The sequence below is a fragment of the Anabrus simplex genome, chromosome 4, assembly GCF_040414725.1.
Source record: "Anabrus simplex isolate iqAnaSimp1 chromosome 4, ASM4041472v1, whole genome shotgun sequence".
NCBI classification, from domain to species: Eukaryota; Metazoa; Arthropoda; class Insecta; order Orthoptera; family Tettigoniidae; genus Anabrus; species Anabrus simplex.
The window spans coordinates 436549565-436571413 of NC_090268.1; the positions used below are offsets into that span (position 1 = coordinate 436549565).

Genomic DNA, 21849 nt, shown 5'->3' on the forward strand with positions numbered 1-21849 from the left:
ACAAATGTATTAACATACTTGTTTCTGAAATACATCATAAATAAATGAATAAGTACTGTGATGTGTCCTGGAAGGTGTAGATAAACATTGTGTCCCCATTAAAAACAATAAAAGCATAAGGTTGGATTCGAACCACTACACTACCAATACTCAGGTAACACAGGTGACCGGCACATTACTGACTGAGCCCCAGGGATAATGTATGTAATATCTGTTGGAAGTGTAGTACTAAACCACAGCCCTTCTACCTGAAAAGTTAATATCGATGCCAGAGTTTTCAATCATGATTTATGGCATTCATTTTAACTTCCTACCATTACAGATCACATTTCATAATCTATTAATTCGATAGTATTAAGGGCATATGTGTTATTTCAGGGAGCAATAAATTGCACGTTTGTACAATGGTCTGTAGGACTGGGTGCAAAAATTGTGCATAGTCATTTCACTTTGCTAGTTCCATGGCTCATTTGCATTGCTGACACATGGACAGGTTGCACAGCAATATCAAACATAAGGAGAAATTTAATGTTGGTTGGGTTTCATAAAACTAAATAATAAAGGGGTGATGCACGCATGCAGGCACCCACACAGAGCTCAATAGCTGCAGTTGCTTAAGTGCTTAAGTGTTTAAGTGCGGCCAGCATCCAGCTTTCGGGAGCAAGGGCGCCCATAGGATAGTTTGTAGGGTGGGAGTACGTATTATTTTTAATATTTAGGAAGATGAATGGTGACTTGTATTCCAAGGTAGAATACCACCCACGATATCCCCTATCACTTCTACATAATACCGACATTTAAATCATTTTCTTGAAAGGAAAAACCTGACTACATTAGATATTTTTATTTCCCCGAGAGCTAGGGGGTGGGTCTCCCCCCTTGCTCCTGGGCATGGGCGCACTTGAGTGGGAGATGTAGTTTCGAACCTCACTGTTGGCAGCCTTGAAGATGGTTTTACGTGGTTTCCCATTTTCACACCAGGCGAATGCTGGGGCTGTGCCTTAATTAAGGCCTCGGCTGCATCTTATCCACTCCTAGATCTTCCCTTTCCTGTCATTGTCGTAAAACCTATCTGTTTGCAACAAATCAGCTTCATTATCCGTATCAAATCCTATTTACAAAGACTTATAACAATAAAAATCTTCCACCTTTTTGATACTTATACTTGCATTTTAGCAAATTAATTAATTACACACAGTACATGTTTCATTCTTTTTTAGAACATCTTCAGCTGTTTACATAGCTTAGGTGATTCACTAAGAGTTTATCTTTTTAAGTACATTACAATCAGGTACCTTGTTCTTCTTAAATACTATGTAAATATAAATTGAATTAAAATGAATTAAAAAAACAATGTGGTGGTTAAATGGGTTAGTAAAATGAGATGGAATGGTTATACTTATAGTTAGCCTATTTTAAAAACTATTTCTATTCATTTGAACAGTTGTTGTTAAAAAGTTTCCAGCACTTTTTCACCAAAATATTTTGCTTGTCTTCCAGTAAAACGTTTTTGAAAAATGTATAACTTTCCTTTGACACTGTTCTGAATATTGTTAAGTGTTCACTTCATTCACTCCCTCCAAGGTGGCTGCTATTTGTTTTTGAACTTACATAATATATCTTGAATTGGGTTAGTTACGGAACCTGGAAGCTGATTGCCGTTTGCTAATAATAATGGAGCTTCTCCATATTTTTGCTGTTGTCAAAATCCATTCCTACTGTGACCTTGGAGGAGCTATGTTTCAAGCAGCCTTCCATCTTGTGTAATTACACAATCACAATTACACAATTACAATCTGTGTCGGTGCGACAAAGCAACTTGTAAGAGATACACAGGATAGGGGAGAAAATTACATATCAAACACAGTTTTCTTTTCATGTTATGAAATAAAGGAGCTGCTTTCTTACCTATCATCCAAGGAGTCGGCAAAATCAAGAATCCTCGTTTGGGCTACACTATGCACGACAATGTTCTTCTTAGACAGCCGCGTTTCTGGAAAGGAAATAAGCTTTATGGATGATTTCTTCATGCAGAGCATCTACACATTCAGTGATGTTCAGTGAGGAGATAAAGTTTTCTGAAGGGTTTGTTACACATAACAGAAAATCATTTAACATGGAATTATATGATATATTGAATTAGGAGGATACACTTAATTTTACCTTTGTAAAATGACAGGTTTAAAATGAAATGATTTTAAAAGTCATCTAAAATTATTTCCTTTGGTTTGTAAGGTAAGGAGAAGATATTTAATCTGAAAAATAAAATGATCGTGTTACCTCATATTATCCCCTCGTATCATATCAAGGAAGGAAGGAAGGAAGGAAGGAAGGAAGAACAAAACTTACTTTTTCTGTTTACAGTAAAATGTGACACAACACACAGTTGAGCTATTCAGAATTTTCTTTCTTTCTTAATCAGTTTACCCTCGAGGGTTGGTTTTTCCCCTCAGACTCAGCAAGAGATCCCACCTCTACCACCTCAAGGGCAATGCCCTGCAGCGTGAGACTTTGGGTCTGGGATACAATTGGGAAGGAGTACCAGTACTTAGTCCAGGCAGCCTCGCCTGCTATGGTGAACAGGGGCCTTGTGAGAGGATGGGATGATTGGAAGTCGATAGGCAAGGAAGCAGCCATGGTCATAAGTTAGGAACCATCCTGGCACTTGCCTGGAGGAGAGGTGGGAAACCATGGAAAACCACTTCGAGGATGGCTGAGTTAGGAATTGAAACCCTCCACTCAATTGAGCTCCCAAGGCTGAGTGGATCCCGCTCCAGCCCTCGTACCACGTTTCAAATTTAGTGGCAGAGCTGGGAATTGAATCCGGGCCAGCAGGGGTGGCAGCTAATCACACTAACCACTGCACCGCAGAGGTGGACCTCTTAATTTACCTTTCAGTTTTATATAAACGTGTTCACGTATGTTCTTAACCAGCTTATTGTTTTCGAGTTCTGCCAAAGGACATTCTTTATTAGGCATGTCATTAATGTTGGCATGTAAAAGAAACCCATTGAGTATCCAAGCCTACTCTCCTGATGAAGTTGGAAGCAGAAATGAGCTCTTCAGGATGTAGAGGAAGGACATGTGAAGATGACAGTACTGCCCTTGTCCTTTTGTGATTTCATGTTTGAGTCATCTATTTGCAAAACCGGCCAAATGGTTACATTTTTCAGGAAACTGAACATGTTTTGTAAAATCTAAATAATCAGATTTAGAATGATTTTTATTTGCTTAATCTATATATATAAAATAACTTGTCCTGACTGACTGACTGACTGATTCATCATCGCCGAGCCAAAACTACTGGACATAAAGAAATGAAATTTTGGGGATACATTCATATTAACATGTAGGTGCTCGCTAAGAGAGGATTTTTGGATATTCCGTCGCTAAGGGGGTAAAAAGGGGGTTGAAATTTTAAAATGAGTGTATCTATATCTCAAAACTTTAAAAGTTTACAGATGTAAAAATTGGTATTTAGGATCTTCTTTCAAAATAAGGAAACACGTATTTTTTTTATTTTCAGAAAATCCCAACAGGAGGGGTGAAAAACGGTGAAAAAAGGGTTGAATGCCTTTAATCAGGATACCAGTACTTATATCTCAGAAACTGAAGATATTACAGACCTGAAAATTGGTACACTTGATATCTTTTAAAAATAAAGAAACACGTATTTTTTGTTTTTGGAAAATCCAATTAATGGGAGGGGGAAAAGAGGGATGAATTATTGAAATGAGTGTATCAATATCTCAAAACTTTGAAAGTTTACAGATGTAAATATTGGTATTTAGAATTTTCATTATAAATAAAGAAACACGTATTTTTTTGTTTTCGGAAAATCCCAATAGAAGGGGTGAAAAGGGGTGAAAAATGGGTTGAATGCCGTTAATGACGATAGTTATATCTCAGAAACTGAAAATATTACAGACCTGAAAATTGGTGTTTGGGATCTCCTTTAAAAATAAAGAAACACGTATTCTTTTGTTTTTGGAAAATCCAATTAATGGGGGGGGTTAAAGGGGGGTGATTTTGAAAATGAGTGTATCTATATTTCAAAACTTTAAAGTTTAGAGATGTAAAAATTAGTATTTAGAATCTCCTTTAAAAATAAAGAAACACGTAATTTTTTGTTTTCGGAAAATCCCAATAGGAAGGGTGGAAAATGGGTTGAATGCCTTTATTGAGGCTACTTATATTTCAGAACCTGAAGATATTACAGACCTAAAAATTGGTATTTGGGATCTACTTTAAAAGTAAAGAAACAGGTATTTTTTAGTTCTTGGAAAATCCAAATAATGGGGGGGGGGGGGGTGAAAAGGGGGGTGAATTTTAAAAATGAGTGTATCTACATCTTAAAACTTTAAAAGTTTACAGATGTAAAAATTGGTATTTATAATCTCCTTTAAAAATAAATAAACATGTATTTTTTTGTTTTCGGAAAATCCTAATAGGAGGGGTGAAAAGGGGTTGAATGCCTTTAATGCGGATACTTATATCTCAGAAACTGACAATATTAAAGACCTGAAAAAAGGTATTTGGGATCTCCTTTAAAAATAAAGAAACATGTACTTTTTGTTTTTGGAAAGTCCAAAGAGTGGAGGGTTGAAAGGGGGATGAATTTTTAAAATGAGTGTATCTATATCTCAAAACTTTCAAAGTTTACAGATGTTAAAATTTGTACTTAGAATCTACTTTCAAAATAAAGAAACATGTATTTTTTTGTTTTCGGAAAATCCCATAAGGAGGGGTGAAAAGGGGTGAAAAATAGTTTAATGCCTTTAATAAGGATCCTTATTTCTCAGAAACTGAAGATCTTACAGACCTGAAAATCGGTATTTGGGATCTCCTTTATAAATAAAGAAACATGTATATTTTGTTTTTAAAAAATCCAAATAGTGGGGGGGAGGGTGAAAGGGGGGTGTATTTAACAAATGAGTGTATCTATATCTCAAAACTTCAAAAGTTTGCAGTTGTAAAAATTGATGTTTAGAATCTCCTTTAAAAATAAAAGAACACGTATTTTTTTGTTTTCAGAAAATCCCAATAAGAGGAGTGAAAAGTGTGAATAAGGGGTTGAATGTCTTTAATGAGCATACTTATATCTCAGAAACAGAAGATATTACAGACCAGACAGACAGTTAATATATGGAATCTCCTTTAAAAATACAGAAACATTAATTTTTTTGTTTTTGGATAATCTAAATAATGGGGGTTAAACAGGAGTGACAAAGTGGGGTGAATTTTTAGAAAGACTACATCTACAGTATATCTCAGAAACGTAAAATGTTGCAGACGTTTATATTGGTATTTGGAATCTCCTGTTAAAGTAAGGAAACAGGTATTATCGGAAAATCCAATGAAGGTTGCGCGGGGGGGGGGGGGGTGAAAAATTGAAAAATTTATTCAATTAATTGTATGAGGATACTTACATCTGATAAAAACTAAAGTTGTTACAGACGTGAAAATTGGTATTTAGATCTTCTTTCAAAATAAAACGACGCTTTTGGGGGGGGGGGCGGAGAATAATTTTTGGGGGCGAGTGTGAAAAGGAGTTGAATTCGCTTCATGACGACACATATCTCAAAAACTGAAGATAATCGGTATTTAGAAGATCCTTTACTATTAAAGAAACAAGTACTTTTTGCCGGAAAATTCACTTAAGGGGGGCGGGGAGTGTGAAAGTAAGTGAAAAAAGTGAATTACTTTTATGGGAATACTTATATCTCAAAACTGAAGGTAACACACGTGAACATTGGTATTTGGAATCTCCTTTAAACATAAAGGAACACGTTTTCTATTTTTGGGGGTGGAGGTAAATCAACTTAACCGCGGTGGGGTGAAAACGGAGGTGAGACCATTTGATTTTACTGTTCCTAATGTACTTATAAGGAGCCTCCGTGGCTCAGGCGGCAGCGCGCTGGCTTCTACCGCTGAGTTTCGTGGTTCAAATCCCGGTCACTCCATCTGAGATTTGTGCTGGTTAAAGCGGAGGCGGGACAGGTTTTTCTCCGGGTACTCCGGTTTTCCCCGTCATCATTCATTCCAGCAACACTCTCCAATATCATTTCATTTCATTTGTCATTCATTTAATCATTGCCCCAGTGGAGTGCGACAGGCTTCGGCAGGGCTTATTCATTCCACTCCTGACCCGGTTGAATGACTGGAAACAGGCTGTGGATTTTCAATGTACTTATTCTGATCATAAACCGATCGTTTTTAATCTCTCCTGGGTTCGTTTTCAAGAGCCATCTTTTCCTTTGGAGAACCTTCTTAGATTACAGTAGATTCTTCTGGCATATAAACAAAAATTTAAACATACTTGAAATAAACGATAGATATATGATTGACCTTGCAATTGTTCACCTCTGTAATAAGGTCAATAATGCACGGAAGTCTGTCATTCGAATCGCCAGAAGTCCTGCGCACTTGCATAAGGGCGACGATGGTGCTGGTCATACTGTCATCAATGACAACGGCAGCAGATGTAATTTACCGCCAAGTAGAAGTTCAGTACCGCCAAGGCACCCGAGACGACACCACGCCGGATCTCCTCAAGGATTTGATCCACATTAAAAATGCTTATAGGAAAAGATGGCAAAGATTTAGGGACTCCACTGACCGGGTGGAATACCTGGACCTATCCCGGGAAGTACGAAATCGATTGCTGGAGAGAAGATTGAAAAATGGGAGGAACGTTGCCGTAATCACTCAGAAAACGAGTCAGATCGAAAATTTTGGTGGAATCTCTCAGAAAACGAGTCAGATCGCGAATATCGGTGGGTTATATATAAAACCATAAGCATTCAATTATAAATTTCAGTATAACACCGTAACGAAGCACGGGTATCTTGCTAGTCTATATATATAAAATAACTTGTCCTGACTGACTGACTGACTGACTGACTGATTCATCATCGCCGAGCCAAAACTACTGGACATAACGAAATGAAATTTTGGGGATATATTCATATTAAGATGTAGGTGCTCGCTAAGAGAGGATTTTTTGATATTCCGTCGCTAAGGGGGTGAAAAGGGGGGGGGGGGTGAAATTTTAAAAAGAGTGTATCTATATCTCAAAACTTTAAAAGTTTACAGATGTAAAAAATGGTATTTAGAATCTTCTTTTAAAATAAGGATACATGTATTTTTTGTTTTCTGAAAACCCCAATAGGAGGGGTGAAAAAGGGTGAAAATGGGGAAAAATGGGTTGAATGCCTTCAATTAGGATACCGGTACTTATATTTCAGAAACTGAAGATATTACAGACCTGAAAATTGGTACTTTTGATCTCTTTTAAAAATTAAGAAACACGTATTTTTTTGTTTTTGGAAAATCCAATTAATGGAAGGGTGAAAAGGGGGTGAATTTTTAAAAAAGAGTGAATCTCTATCTCCAAACTTTTAAAGTTTGCAGATGTAAAAACTGGTATTTAGAATCTTCATTAAAAATAAAGAAACACGTATTTTTTTGTTTTCGGAAAATCGCAATAGGAGGAGTGAAAAGGGGTGGAAAAAGGGTTGAATGCCTTTAATGAGGCTACTTATATCTCAGAAACTGAAGATATTACAGACCTGAAAATCGGTATTTGGGATCTCCTTAAAAATAAAGAAACACGTATTTTTTTGTTTCTGGAAAATCCAGTTAAGGGAGGGAGTGAAAAGGGGGTAATATTTTAAAATGAGTGTATCTATATCTCAAAACTTTTAAAGGTTGTAGATGTGAAAATTGGTATTTAGAATCTCCTTTAAAAATAAAGAAACACGTATATTTTGTTTTCGGAAAATCCAATTAATGGCGGTTAAACAGGAGTGACAAATTGGGGTGAATTTTTGAAGGACTATATCTACAGAATATCTTGGAAACGTAAAATGTTACAGACGTAAAAAGTGGGTGTTTGGAATCTCCTGTAAATGTAAAGAAACATAGGTGATTTGTTTTTGGAAACTCCACGTAAGGTGAACTCAAAAGGGGTGAAATTTTGAAATGAGAATTTTTACAGTATATCTAAAAAACTTAACATGTTACAGAAGTGAAAAATGGTATTTTTTATCTCTATTAAACATAAAGAAACGTGTATTTTTAGTTTTCGGAAATATCACCTGGGTGGAGGGTGGGGGTAAACGTGACTGAAAATGGTGTTGAATTCTTTTAATTAGGCTACTGATATATCAAAAATGAAGCTTTTACAGACGTGAAATTTGATATTTTCAATCTGCTTTAAAAGTAAAAATACACGTATTCTCTTAAAATCCAATGAAGCGGGGGTGGGGGTTGAAAGAACTGAAAAATTGATTGGCTTAATTGTATGAGAATACATACATCTAATAAAAACTAAAGTTATTACAGATGTGAAAATTCGTATTTGGATCTCCTTTAAAAACAAAGAAAAACGCGTTTTGGGCGGGAAACCATCTTGGAGGGCGGGCGTGTAAAGGAGTTGAATTCCTTTCATGAGGACACATAAATCAAAAACTGAAGAAGTTAGAGTCGTGATAATTGGTATTTAGAAGATCCTTTACTATTAAAGAAACAAGTATTTTTTTGAGGAAAGTTCACTTAGGCGGGGGGTAGTGTGAAATGAAGTGAAAAAGTAAATTACTTTTATGGGGATACTTATATCTCAAAACTGAAGGTAATAGACGTGAACATTGGTGTTTGGAATCTCCCTTTGGGGGGGGGGGGGGGGAGGTGGCGGTAAATAAACTTAACGGCGGTGGGGTGTAGAAAGAGGTGAGACCAATTGATTTTACTGTTATTAATGTACTTATAAGGATCCTCCGTTGCTCAGGCGGCACCGCGCCGGCCTCTCAAAGCTGGGTTCCGTGGTTCAAATCCCGGTCACTCCATGTGACATTCGTGCTGGACAAAACGGAGGCGGGACAGGTTTTTCTCCGGATACTCCGGTTTTCCCTGTCATCAGCCATTCCAGCAACACATAATAATAATAATAATAATAATAATAATAATAATAATAATAATGTTCCGGACCGTCGTCAAATGTGCGGAGCGCGCTGGCAACGGCTCCTGGACGGGTAATGACTAAGAATGCAGTCCGGCCGCGGGTTCAGTGCCGCCAAATCACCCAATATGACACCACGCCGGATCTCCTGAAGGATTTTATCCATATTAAAAATGATTAAAGGAAAAGATGGCAAAGATTTACGGACCCAACTGACCAGGAGGAATACCTGAGCCTAGCCCGGGAAGTACGAAATCGATTGCTAGAAAGGAATATTGAAAAATGGGAGGAAACGTGCTGTAAAAAAATAGAAAACGAGTCAGATCGGGAATTTTGGAGGATTCTCGCAGAAAACGAGTCAGATCGCGAATTTCGGCGGATTATAGGGCCTATATCTAAAACAATAAGCATTCAATTATAAATTTCAGTAATACCGTAGCGAAGCACGGGTATCTTGCTAGTCTATATATATAAAATAACTTGTCCTGACTGACTGACTGACTGACTGACTGACTGATTCATCATCGCCGAGCCAAAACTACTGGACATAACGAAATGAAATTTTGGGGATATATTCATATTAAGATGTAGGTGCTCGCTAAGAGAGGATTTTTGGATATTCCGTGGCTAAGGGGGTGAAAAGGGGGGTGAAATTTTAAAATGAGTGTATCTATATCTCAAAACTTTAAAAGTTTACAGATGTAAAAATTGGTATTTAGAATCTTCTTTAAAAATAAGGAAACACATATTTTTTTGTTTTCAGAAAATCCCAATAGGAGGGATGAAAAAGGGTGAAAATGGGGGAAAATGGGTTGAATGCCTTTAATCAAGATACCGGTACTTATATCTCAGAAACTGAAGATATTACAGACCTGAAAATTGGTACTTTTGATCTCTTTTAAAAATAAAGAAACACGTATTTTTTTGTTTTTGGAAAATCCAATTAATGAGAGGGTGGAAAGGGGGTGAATTTTTAAAATGAGTGAATCTATATCTCCAAACTTTTAAAGTTTGCAAATGTAAAAATTGGTATTTAGAATCTTCATTAAAAAAAAAGAAACACGTATTTTTTTGTTTTCGGAAAATCGCGGAGGAGTGAAAAGGGGTGAAAAAGGGGTTGAATGCCTTTAATGAGGCTACTTATATCTCAGAAACTGAAGATATTATAGACCTGAAAATTGGTGTTTGGGATCTCCTTTAAAAATAAAGAAACACGTATTTTTTTGTTTTCGGAAAATCGCAATAGGAGGAGTGAAAAGGGGTGAAAAAGGGGTTGAATGCCTTTAATGAGGCTACTTATATCTCAGAAACTGAAGATATTATAGACCTGAAAATTGGTGTTTGGGATCTCCTTTAAAAATAAAGAAACACATATTTTTTTGTTTTTGGAAAATCCAATTAATGCGAGGGCGAAAAGGGGGGTGAATTTTTAAAATAAGTGCATCTATATCTCAAAAGTTTTAAAGTTCAGAGATGTAAAAATTGGTATTTAGAATCTCCTTTAAAAATAAAGGAACACGTATTTTTTGTTTTCGGAAAATCCCAATAGGAGGGGTGAAAAGGGGTGAAAAATGGGTTGAATGCCTTTAAAGAGAATACTTATATCTTAGAAACTGAATATATTACAGACCTGAAAATTGGTATTTGGGATCTAGTTTAAAAATAAAGAAACAGGTATTTTTCGTTGTGGGAAAATCCAAATTATGGGGGGTGAAAAGGGGGGATGAAAGTTTTAAAATGAGTGTATCTCTATCTCAAAACTTTTAAAGTTTATAGATATAAAATTTGGTATTTAGCATCTCCTTTAAAAATAAAGAAACACGTATTTTTTTGTTTTCAGAAAATCCTAATAGGAAGGGTGGAAAAAGGTGAAAAAGAGGTTGAATGCCTTTAATGGGGCTACTTATATTTCAGAACCTGAAGATATTATAGACCTGAAAATTGGTATTTGGGATCTACTTTAAAAATAAAGAAAAATGTTTTTTTTCGTTTTTGGAGAATCCAAATAATGGGGGGTGAAAAGGGGGGGGGGGTGAATTTTTAAAATGAGTGTGTCTACATCTTAAAACTTTAAACGTTTACAGATGTAAAAATTGGTGTTTAGAATCTCCCTTCAAAATAAAGGAACACGTATTTCTTTGTTTTCTCTAAATCCCAATAGGAGGGGTGTAAAAGGGTGAATAATGGGTTGAATGCCTTTAATGAGGATACATATATCTCAGAAACTGAAGATATTAGAGAACTGAAAATTTGTAAATGGGATCTCCTTTAAAAATAAAGAAACACGTATATTTTTGCCTTTGGAAAATTCAATTAATGGCGGTTAAACAGGAGTGGCAAATTGGGGTGAATTTTTTGAAAGACTATATCTACAGAATATCTGAGAAGCGTAAAATGTTACAGACGTAAAAAGTGGGTATTTGGAATCTCCTGTAAGGGGAACTAAAAAGGGGTGAAATTTTAAAATGAGAATTTCTACAGTATATCTCAAAAAAGTTAACATGTTACACAAGTGAAAAATGGTAATTTTTTTATTCTATTAAAATAAAGAAACGTGTATTTTTAGTTTTCGGAAATACCACTTGGGTAGTGGGGGGGGGGTAAAAGTGACTGAAAATGGTGTCGAATTATTTTAATTAGGCCTCTGATATCTCAAAAATGAAGATGTTACACACGTGAAATTTTATTTGTGGAATCTGCTTTAAAAGTAAACAAACACGTATTCTCGGAAAATCCAATGAAGGGGGTTTGGGGGGTTAAAGGATTGAAAAAATTAATTGACTTATTTGTATGAGAATACATACATCTAATAAAAACTAAAGTTGTTACAGGCATGAAAATTGGTATTTTGATCTCCTTTAAAAACAAAGAAAAGCGCTTTTTTGGGGGGAAAATCTTGGGAGGGGGGGCGGGAGTGAAAAGGAGTTGAATTCCTTTCATGAGGACACATAAATCGAAAACTGAAGAGGTTAGAGTGGTGATAAATGGTATTTAGAAGATCCTATCCTATTAAAGGAACAAGTATTTTTTGCCTTAATATCACTTTGTGAGGGGGGGAGGTAGTGTGAAAGGAAGTTAAAAAAGTGAATTATTTTTAAGGGGATACTTATATCTCAAAACTGAAGGTAATAAACGTGAACATTGGTATTTGGAATCTCCATTAAACATAAAGAAACACGCCTTCTTTTAGTTTTTTTTGGGGGGGAGGTAAATAAACTTAACGGCGGTGGGGTGTAAAAGAAGGTGAGACCAATTGATTTTACTGTTCATAATGTACTTATAAGGAGCCTCCGTTGCTCAGGCGGCAGCGCGCCAGCCTCTCACAGCTGGGTTCCGTGTTTCAAATCCCGGTCACTCCATGTGACATTCGTGCTGGACAAAATGGAGGCGGGACAGGTTTTTCTCCGGATACTCCGGCATTCCCTGTCATCATTCATTCCACCAACACTGTACAATATTTCATTTCATTTGTCACTCATCGATCATTGCCCCAGAGGGGAGCTTCGGCAGCTGGCACAATTCCTATTGTCGCCGCTAGATTGGGCTTTATTCATTCCATCTCTGATCCTGTCGAATGATAGGAAACAGGCTGTAGACTTTCGATGTACTTATTCTGATCATACCGATCATTTTTAATCTTTCCTGGGTTCTTTTTCAACAGCCATCTTTTCCTTCGGAGAACGTTCTTAGATTACAGTAGATTCTCCTGGCATATAAATAAAAATTTAAACACATTTGAAATAAACGGTAGGAATGAGATTGGCCGTCAAATTGTTCACCTCTATAATAAGGTCAATAATACACGGAGCTATGTCATTTGTATCGCCAGATATCCCGCACACATGCCTACGCGCGACAATGGTGCTGGTCACATTGTCAACAATGACAATGGCAGCAGATGTAATTTACCGCCAAGTAGCGGTCTTGCATATTGCTGTGGGGTCCAGAACATATAATAATAAAATAATAATAATAATAATAATAATAATAATAATAATAATAATAATAATAATAACAATAATAATAATAATAATAATATTCTGGACCGTCGTCACATGTGCCGCCCACGCTGGAAACGGGTCCTGGACGGCTAATGACTAAGAATGCAGTCCGGCCGCGGGTTCAGTAGGCTACCGCCAAGGCACTCAAGACGACGCCACGACAGATCCCCTGAAGGATTTGATCCATATTAAAAATGATTATAGGAAAAGATGGCAAAGATTTAGGGGCCCAACTAACTGGGTGGAATACCTGGACCTAGCCCGGGAAGTACGATATCGATTGCTGGAAAGAAAGATTGAAAAATGGGAGGAAACTTGCCGTAACCTATTAGAAAACGAGACAGATCGCGAATTTTGGCGGATTCTCGCAGAAAAGGAATCAGATCGTGAATTTCGGCGGATTATATATCTAAAACAATAAGCATTCAATTACAAATTTCAGTATAATACCGTAGCGAAGCACGGGTATCTTGCTAGTAGCTTATAAACAGCATTGTAATGCATGTTACAGAATACCAATGTTTTATTTGTAATATTTGGAATATTTAAATTTCAATTTTGAAGATGGCCGGGTTTGCACCAAATGAAAGAAACTGACGGAATGAAAATGCACAAGAAATGCTTTATTTAAAAGTTAACTAAATGGAAATCAATCTATATATATAAAATAACTTGTCCTGACTGACTGACTGACTGACTGATTCATCATCGCCGAGCCAAAACTACTGGACATAACGAAATGAAATTTTGGGGATATATTCATATTAAGATGTAGGTGCTCGCTAAGAGAGGATTTTTTGATATTCCGTCGCTAATGGGGTGAAAAGGGGGGGGGGGTGAAATTTTAAAAAGAGTGTATCTATATCTCAAAACTTTAAAAGTTTACAGATGTAAAAATTGGTATTTAGAATCTTCTTTTAAAATAAGGATACATGTATTTTTTTGTTTTCTGAAAACCCCAATAGGAGGGGTGAAAAAGGGTGAAAATGGGGAAAAATGGGTTGAATGCCTTCAATTAGGATACCGGTACTTATATTTCAGAAACTGAAGATATTACAGACCTGAAAATTGGTACTTTTGATCTCTTTTAAAAATAAAGAAACACGTATTTTTTTGTTTTGGAAAATCCAATTAATGGGAGGGTGAAAAGGGGGGTGAATTTTTAAAAAAGAGTGAATCTCTATCTCCAAACTTTAAAGTTTGCAGATGTAAAAACTGGTATTTAGAATCTTCATTAAAAATAAAGAAACACGTATTTTTTTGTTTTCGGAAAATCGCAATAGGAGGAGTGAAAAGGGGTGGAAAAAGGGTTGAATGCCTTTAATGAGGCTACTTATATCTCAGAAACTGAAGATATTACAGACCTGAAAATCGGTATTTGGGATCTCCTTAAAAATAAAGAAACACGTATTTTTTTGTTTCTGGAAAATCCAGTTAAGGGAGGGAGTGAAAAGGGGGTAATATTTTAAAATGAGTGTATCTATATCTCAAAACTTTTAAAGGTTGTAGATGTGAAAATTGGTATTTAGAATCTCCTTTAAAAATAAAGAAACACGTATATTTTGTTTTCGGAAAATCCAATTAATGGCGGTTAAACAGGAGTGACAAATTGGGGTGAATTTTTGAAGGACTATATCTACAGAATATCTTGGAAACGTAAAATGTTACAGACGTAAAAAGTGGGTGTTTGGAATCTCCTGTAAATGTAAAGAAACATAGGTGATTTGTTTTTGGAAACTCCACGTAAGGTGAACTCAAAAGGGGTGAAATTTTGAAATGAGAATTTTTACAGTATATCTAAAAAACTTAACATGTTACAGAAGGGAAAAATGGTATTTTTTATCTCTATTAAACATAAAGAAACGTGTATTTTTAGTTTTCGGAAATATCACCTGGGTGGAGGGTGGGGGTAAACGTGACTGAAAATGGTGTTGAATTCTTTTAATTAGGCTACTGATATATCAAAAATGAAGCTTTTACAGACGTGAAATTTGATATTTTCAATCTGCTTTAAAAGTAAAAATACACGTATTCTCTTAAAATCCAATGAAGCGGGGGTGGGGGTTGAAAGAATTGAAAAATTGATTGGCTTAATTGTATGAGAATACATACATCTAATAAAAACTAAAGTTATTACAGATGTGAAAATTCGTATTTGGATCTCCTTTAAAAACAAAGAAAAACGCGTTTTGGGCGGGAAACCATCTTGGAGGGCGGGCGTGTAAAGGAGTTGAATTCCTTTCATGAGGACACATAAATCAAAAACTGAAGAAGTTAGAGTCGTGATAATTGGTATTTAGAAGATCCTTTACTATTAAAGAAACAAGTATTTTTTTGGGGAAAGTTCACTTAGGCGGTGGGGGGGGGGGGGGTAGTGTGAAATGAAGTGAAAAAGTAAATTACTTTTATGGGGATACTTATATCTCAAAACTGAAGGTAATAGACGTGAACATTGGTGTTTGGAATCTCCCTTTTTGGGGGGGGGGGGGGAGGTGGCGGTAAATAAACTTAACGGCGGTGGGGTGTAGAAGGAGGTGAGACCAATTGATTTTACTGTTATTAATGTACTTATAAGGATCCTCCGTTGCTCAGGCGGCACCGCGCCGGCCTCTCAAAGCTGGGTTCCGTGGTTCAAATCCCGGTCACTCCATGTGACATTCGTGCTGGACAAAACGGAGGCGGGACAGGTTTTTCTCCGGATACTCCGGTTTTCCCTGTCATCAGCCATTCCAGCAACACATAATAATAATAATATTAATAATAATAATAATAATAATAATAATAATAATAATAATAATAATAATAATAATAATAATAAGAATAATAATAATAATAATAATGTTCCGGACCGTCGTCAAATGTGCGGAGCGCGCTGGCAACGGCTCCTGGACGGGTAATGACTAAGAATGCAGTCCGGCCGCGGGTTCAGTGCCGCCAAATCACCCAATATGACACCACGCCGGATCTCCTGAAGGATTTTATCCATATTAAAAATGATTAAAGGAAAAGATGGCAAAGATTTACGGACCCAACTGACCAGGAGGAATACCTGAGCCTAGCCCGGGAAGTACGAAATCGATTGCTAGAAAGGAATATTGAAAAATGGGAGGAAACGTGCTGTAAAATAATAGAAAACGAGTCAGATCGGGAATTTTGGAGGATTCTCGCAGAAAACGAGTCAGATCGCGAATTTCGGCGGATTATATATCTAAAACAATAAGCATTCAATTATAAATTTCAGTATAATACCGTAGCGAAGCACGGGTATCTTGCTAGTACAGTATAAAAAGCCAAACATTACTTAATGCCATTGTCTACACTTTGCTCACGTGCATCTTCCCCATCTTCTGGGTTGTTTTGTGGAAGGTAATTGTTAATGAGTTCTTTGTAAATCTTCAGCACTTCTACATTTTACCAATGAGTCCCAAAATGTTTAGTCAGTAGAAATTCAACATCTTTCACCTAATTAAATTTTTGATGAAGAAAGTCAGCTCATTAGAGGCCAAGTTTCAGCTAATAGTTTGCTGTCTTGTGTAAGAGTGGACAAAGAACACATTCAGCACAAAAAGTGAATTTCAGCTGGGTATTTTTTTAATTTTTTTTTTTTTTTGAGATGGCCGGGTTTGCAAATAAATGACTTGTTTGCCATTCTCTCTTCTTTCTGTTACTCCCTCTTCCTGCAATGACCTATTAGTGTATTGGTCCTACTATGTATTCTTGTTCATATTCCCATTGTGATATATAGCAAGAGGCAACAATGCTGGCACAGCAGTTGCAATGTGGGCAAGAAAACCTATAACCCTGCAGACTTCTTGAGGTTTATGAAAAGGAAGTTTCTTAGAAGGTAGTGGAAGAAATCAACAATACAGAAGACACCAAGTGGAAACTTCAAAAAATCATCCACCAAGAATCTGCATTTAAGATTCCCTATCAGTTGTTCATCTACTCTTTTCTTAATACTAGAACTACCATTTTTTCAAACCCCATTACGACCACAGTTTTTATTGTAAGATATTGAGTTGCAGTGCCTTTCCCAGGTTGGGATCATCCATAATAAATATAAATATAAATATAATTGATTTTGCATCATTGATCAGAGCATTGGTAATGAGTATACCTCCTACTGCCAAAGTGGACATTCTGAGTACTGTGTTGATTATCATAACAACAACAAAAAAGAAAATATTAACAGTGGGGTCCCAAAGGGCAGTATTATTGGACCTTTATGTTTTCTTATATATATAAATGATATGAGTAAAGAACTGGATTCACAGTTAAGGCTATTTGTGGACAATGTTATACTGTATAGAGTAGTAAATGAATTGCAGGATTATGAGCGACTGCACGGGGACTTAAAACATGTTGTGAGATGGACAGCAGTCAATGGTATGAATGTAAAAGAGATGAAAGCCAAGTTGTAAGTTTCTCCAAGAGTAAATGTCCTCTCAATTTTAATTATTGTGTTGATGGGGTGATAGTACCTCATGGGGAACAATGTAAGTACCTAGGTGTTAATATAAGGAATGATCTTCATTGTGGTAATCATATTAACGAGGTTGTTATAAAAGGTTATAGATCTTTTCACATGGTTACGAAGGTATTTAGGGGTTGTAGTAAGGATGTAAAGGTCCGAATCGTTGGCGGAAAGGTGAGCGTACTGCCCTTCGGACCAGAGGGTCCCGGGTCGGGGATTTTAATCGCTTCCGATTAATTCTTCTGGCTCGGGGACTGGATGTTTGTGTATGTTCCAACACTGTCCTCTTCACATTCAGACAACACATCACACTATGAACCACCACAGAAACATCCCCCCCATATAGTGTTGGTGTCAAGAAGGACATCCAGTCATAAAACAGGGCCAAATTCACATGTGTGACACAGTTTGCACCCACGACCACACAGGTGTGGGAAAAGTGGTAGAAAAAAGAACAAGAAGAAGAAGAAGAGTAAGGATGTAAAAGAGAGGGCGTGTAAGTCTCTGGTAAGACTGCAGTTAGAGTATGGCTCCGGTGTATGGGACCCTCACCAGGACTACTTGATACGAGAACTGGAAAAAAGTTGAAGGAAACCAGCTGGATTTGTTTCGGGTGATTTCCAACAAAGGAGTAGTGTTACTAAAATGTTGCAAACTTTGGGCTGGGAAGACTTGGAAGTAAAGAGATGAGATGCTTGACAATGTGGTATGTTTCGAGCTGTCAGGAGTGAGTTGGTGTGGAACGACGTCAGTAGACGAATAAGTTTGAGCGGAGCTTTTAAAAGTAGGAAAGAAGGTAAAGATAAAGTTGGAATTCAAGAGGACAAATTGAGGTAAATATTTATTTACAGGATGAGGAGTTAGGAATCAGAATAAATTATTGAGGGAAATGTTTGATCGACTTCCAAGTTCTTTGAAAATATTTAAGAAAAAGCTAGGTAAAGAACTGATAGGGAATCTGCCACTGGGTGACTGTCCTAAATGCACATCACTGATTGATTGATTGATTGATTGATTGATTGATAGATAGATAGATTGATCAATTGATTGATCAATTGATTGATTGATTGATTGATTGATTGATTGATTGATTGATTGATTGATTGATTGATTGATTGATTGATTGATTGATTGATTGATTGGAATGTTTGCAGCTCTCATAATTATGCTCAACAATGAAACTTGGTTAGATTGTGAACTGTACAAGCATTATTTCCTCTGCATCTCTGGTAGTTTTGTCATCTGTCAGCTTGTCACAGTAGGTAAACATGTCAAGTAGACCAGCACCTCTCAAAGATGAAGAGTAGCTGAGTATATTCCATGACAGTCCAGAAGATACATCTGATGAAGTGTGTGGTCCTGGTATAGAGGACCTAAGAGAAAAAGCTGCAGACAAAGATTTATGCCAATCAAGTCATCACTCAGAAAACAGTGATTTCAGATCAGGCTGAAAACTGGATTGTTCAGGCTGAAGGTGAGTTGTTGTTGTTATTATTATTATTATTATTATTATTATTATTATTATTATTATTATTATTATTATTATTATTATTATTTCCGACTCGTTGGCTGAATGGTCAGCGTACTGGCTTTCAGTTAAGAGGGTCCGAGTTCGATTCCCAGCAGGGTCGGGGATTTTAACCTTAATTGGTTAATTCCAATGGCACGGGGGCTGGGTGTATGTGTCGTCTTCATCATCATTTCATCCTCATCACGACACGCAGGTCGCCTACGGACATCGAATACAAAGACCTGCATGTGGCGAGCTGAACCCGTCCTGGGATATCCCGGCACTAAAAGCCATACGACATTTCATGATGATGATGATGATTATTATTATTATTATTATTATTATTATTATTATTATTATTATTCTTGTTTCGTATAGGCCAGCTAAGGACCACGACATTCAACTATTGCATTTTGGAATGGGCTTTGATGTTTGCCCAGTAGTTGCGCATCCTCAGGCTGTGTTGCTCCTTCCTCTCCTTTGTCCAAAGGGCGCCAGTCTTCTTTGTTGATAATCTGTCCTGGAACTTCTTATGTTTAAGCATCTTCCTGAGTGCTGTACGATCCTTTAAGATTCCTTCTGTTATTCCCAGTTCCTGTAGATCTTTATTCACTTCCATCAACCATGGTGACTTGGTCTTCCTATTTTGCCAGTAGCTGAGAATCCGGTTGGTCAACCTGGTAGGATGCATCCTGTAGACGTGCCCATAGAATGCTAGGCGTCTCTTCCTTGCTACATTCGTTATTCTTTCACAGTACTTGTAGAGCTCTTGGTTAGGCCGTCTTTTATAACTGTCCCCTTCCTTGACTGGCCCCAGTATCTTCCTCATTATCTTTCTTTCCTGGATTTCAAGTTTTTCCATGAGTCCCTTCCTGTTGAATGTTAGACATTCTGAAGCATATAAGGCTTCAGGGCGGATGACTGTCTGGTAGTGCTTCATCTTAGTATTACGAGAGAGACACTTTTTATTATACGTATTCTTGGTCAGTTGGTAGGCCATTTCAAGCCTGTTAACTCGAGTTGACAAAGCTGTTCCTTCAGAGAGATTGGATTCCAACCATTCTCCCAAGTACTTAAACCTATTGGTTTTCCTGATCTCTCCCTGTTCCAGATGCAACGTACAAGGAGATTCACCGATGTTCGTGATGAATTGTGTTTTTTCGAGAGACACATGTAGCCCAACCTTTGCTGCTTGTTGTCTGAGAACATTTAGTTGTTTCACTGAAGTTTCTATTGAATTAGATATCAGGGCCAGATCATCGGCATACGCCAGACAGTCAACATTGAGCTCATTGCGCTTATGTCCCAAATAAATGCCACTTGGAATCTCCATTCTAGCTAACTCCTTTCGCCACTCTCTTATTACTTTCTCCAAGGCACAGTTAAAGAGGAGAGGGGACAGACCATCTCCCTGTCTCACTCCTGATTTAATTTCAAAACTTTCTGATATGACTCCTCTGAACTTTACTCGTGACCTGGTGTTGCTTAAAGTCTGTTTGATTAGGTTATGGGTCTTCTCATCAAGTCCTAGTTCCTGCAAAATCTTCATAAGAGTAGGTCTGTCTACCGAGTCATACGCCTTTGTAAAGTCGACGAAAATGACAACGTATTTCTTACCGGCCATTTTTGCTTGATGTAATACTGATTGCAGATTGAGTATCTGTTCTGTACAAGAGCGTCCTTTTCTAAATCCTGCCTGGTACTCTCCTAATTGTGGGTCTAGTTGAGGTTCGGCTCTATTTAATAAGGCTTTAGAGAAAATTTTGTATGTGACTGGTACCAATGAGATTCCTCGATAATTATTGATGTCAGTCAAGTCTCCTTTCTTGTGCAAGGGATGAATCAGTGCAGTGGTCCAGTCACTAGGTAATGTTTCGGTCTCCCAGATGTTTTGTAGAATTTCTGTCAGCTTGCTTACAGTCTTGTCTCCAGCCTGCTTCCATAGTTCGGCTACTATCGAATCTTCTCCGGATGCTTTGTTGTTTTTCAGAGACTGGATGATTTGTATTACTTCTTCTTTGGATGGTGGTTGCGAGTTTGGTTGCTTGATGTTGTCTTGGTAAACAAAAAAGGTATCAGGTGATTCACAATTAAGGAGATCCTCGAAGTACTTGGCGAGAAGGTGGCAATTGTCAGTGTCATTATAGGCTATCTTCCCATCTGGTCCACGGAAATAGAGACTGGGTGGACTGTAGTGGCTAACGTTCCGTTTAAAGCCTCTGTAAAAGTTTCTGGTATTGTTCTTCTTGAAGTCATCATCCAACTGTGTCAATTGGTCTTTTGTGAATTGCCGTTTCACTTGTCTGATGATATTGGCAGTTATCTTCCGTTGCTCTATGAACTTCTGTCTGTTTTCTTGTGTCTTCTGTGAGTTCCACTTTAACCAGGCCATCTGCCTCTGCATTACCGCTTCTTCACATCTAACTGTCCACCAGGCATGCTTCTTCTGTTTTAGTAATGGCGCAGTCTCTGTTGCTACTTTTACTAGATTTTTCCTCAATTCATCCCAATCTCTGCATTCTATTCTTTCCAATTTCTCTGTAAACTGTTTGCAAGTTGCAAGTTTTTCTAAATCAAACTTAGTAAGTTTAACTGACTTGGTTCTTTTAGTGTTCCTAGGTAGAAATTTCAGCTTTATTTTGGAGAGGTAGTGGTCGGAGTCCAAATTTGCTCCTCTTAACACTCTTACATTCTGGATCTCTCTATGGGCTTTCCTTGCAATGGCAACATGATCTATCTGAAATTCCCCTAAGAGGTTGTTGGGTGACGTCCAGGTCTTCTGTTTCCTTGGTAGTTTCTTAAAGGCCGTTGACTTCATTACCAGGTTGAAAGCTTTGCAGAGTCCCACTAGACGCTCCCCATTTCTATTTGTTCGTAAGTGAGCTGGGTATTCTCCCACAATGTC

The 21849-nt window shown here is 37.3% G+C and overlaps 1 protein-coding gene across 1 annotated transcript in view; it reads right to left on the bottom strand.

Annotated features, from left to right (window-relative positions):
• Positions 1-21849, bottom strand: part of LOC136872322 (integrin alpha-PS3) — a 238851-nt gene that overhangs the window by 56631 nt on the left and 160371 nt on the right. Inside the window, exon 14 of the mRNA XM_067146136.2 lies at positions 1909-1993. Coding sequence (XP_067002237.2) covers positions 1909-1993 — 85 coding nt within the window. The remainder of the gene's footprint in view (positions 1-1908; positions 1994-21849) is intronic.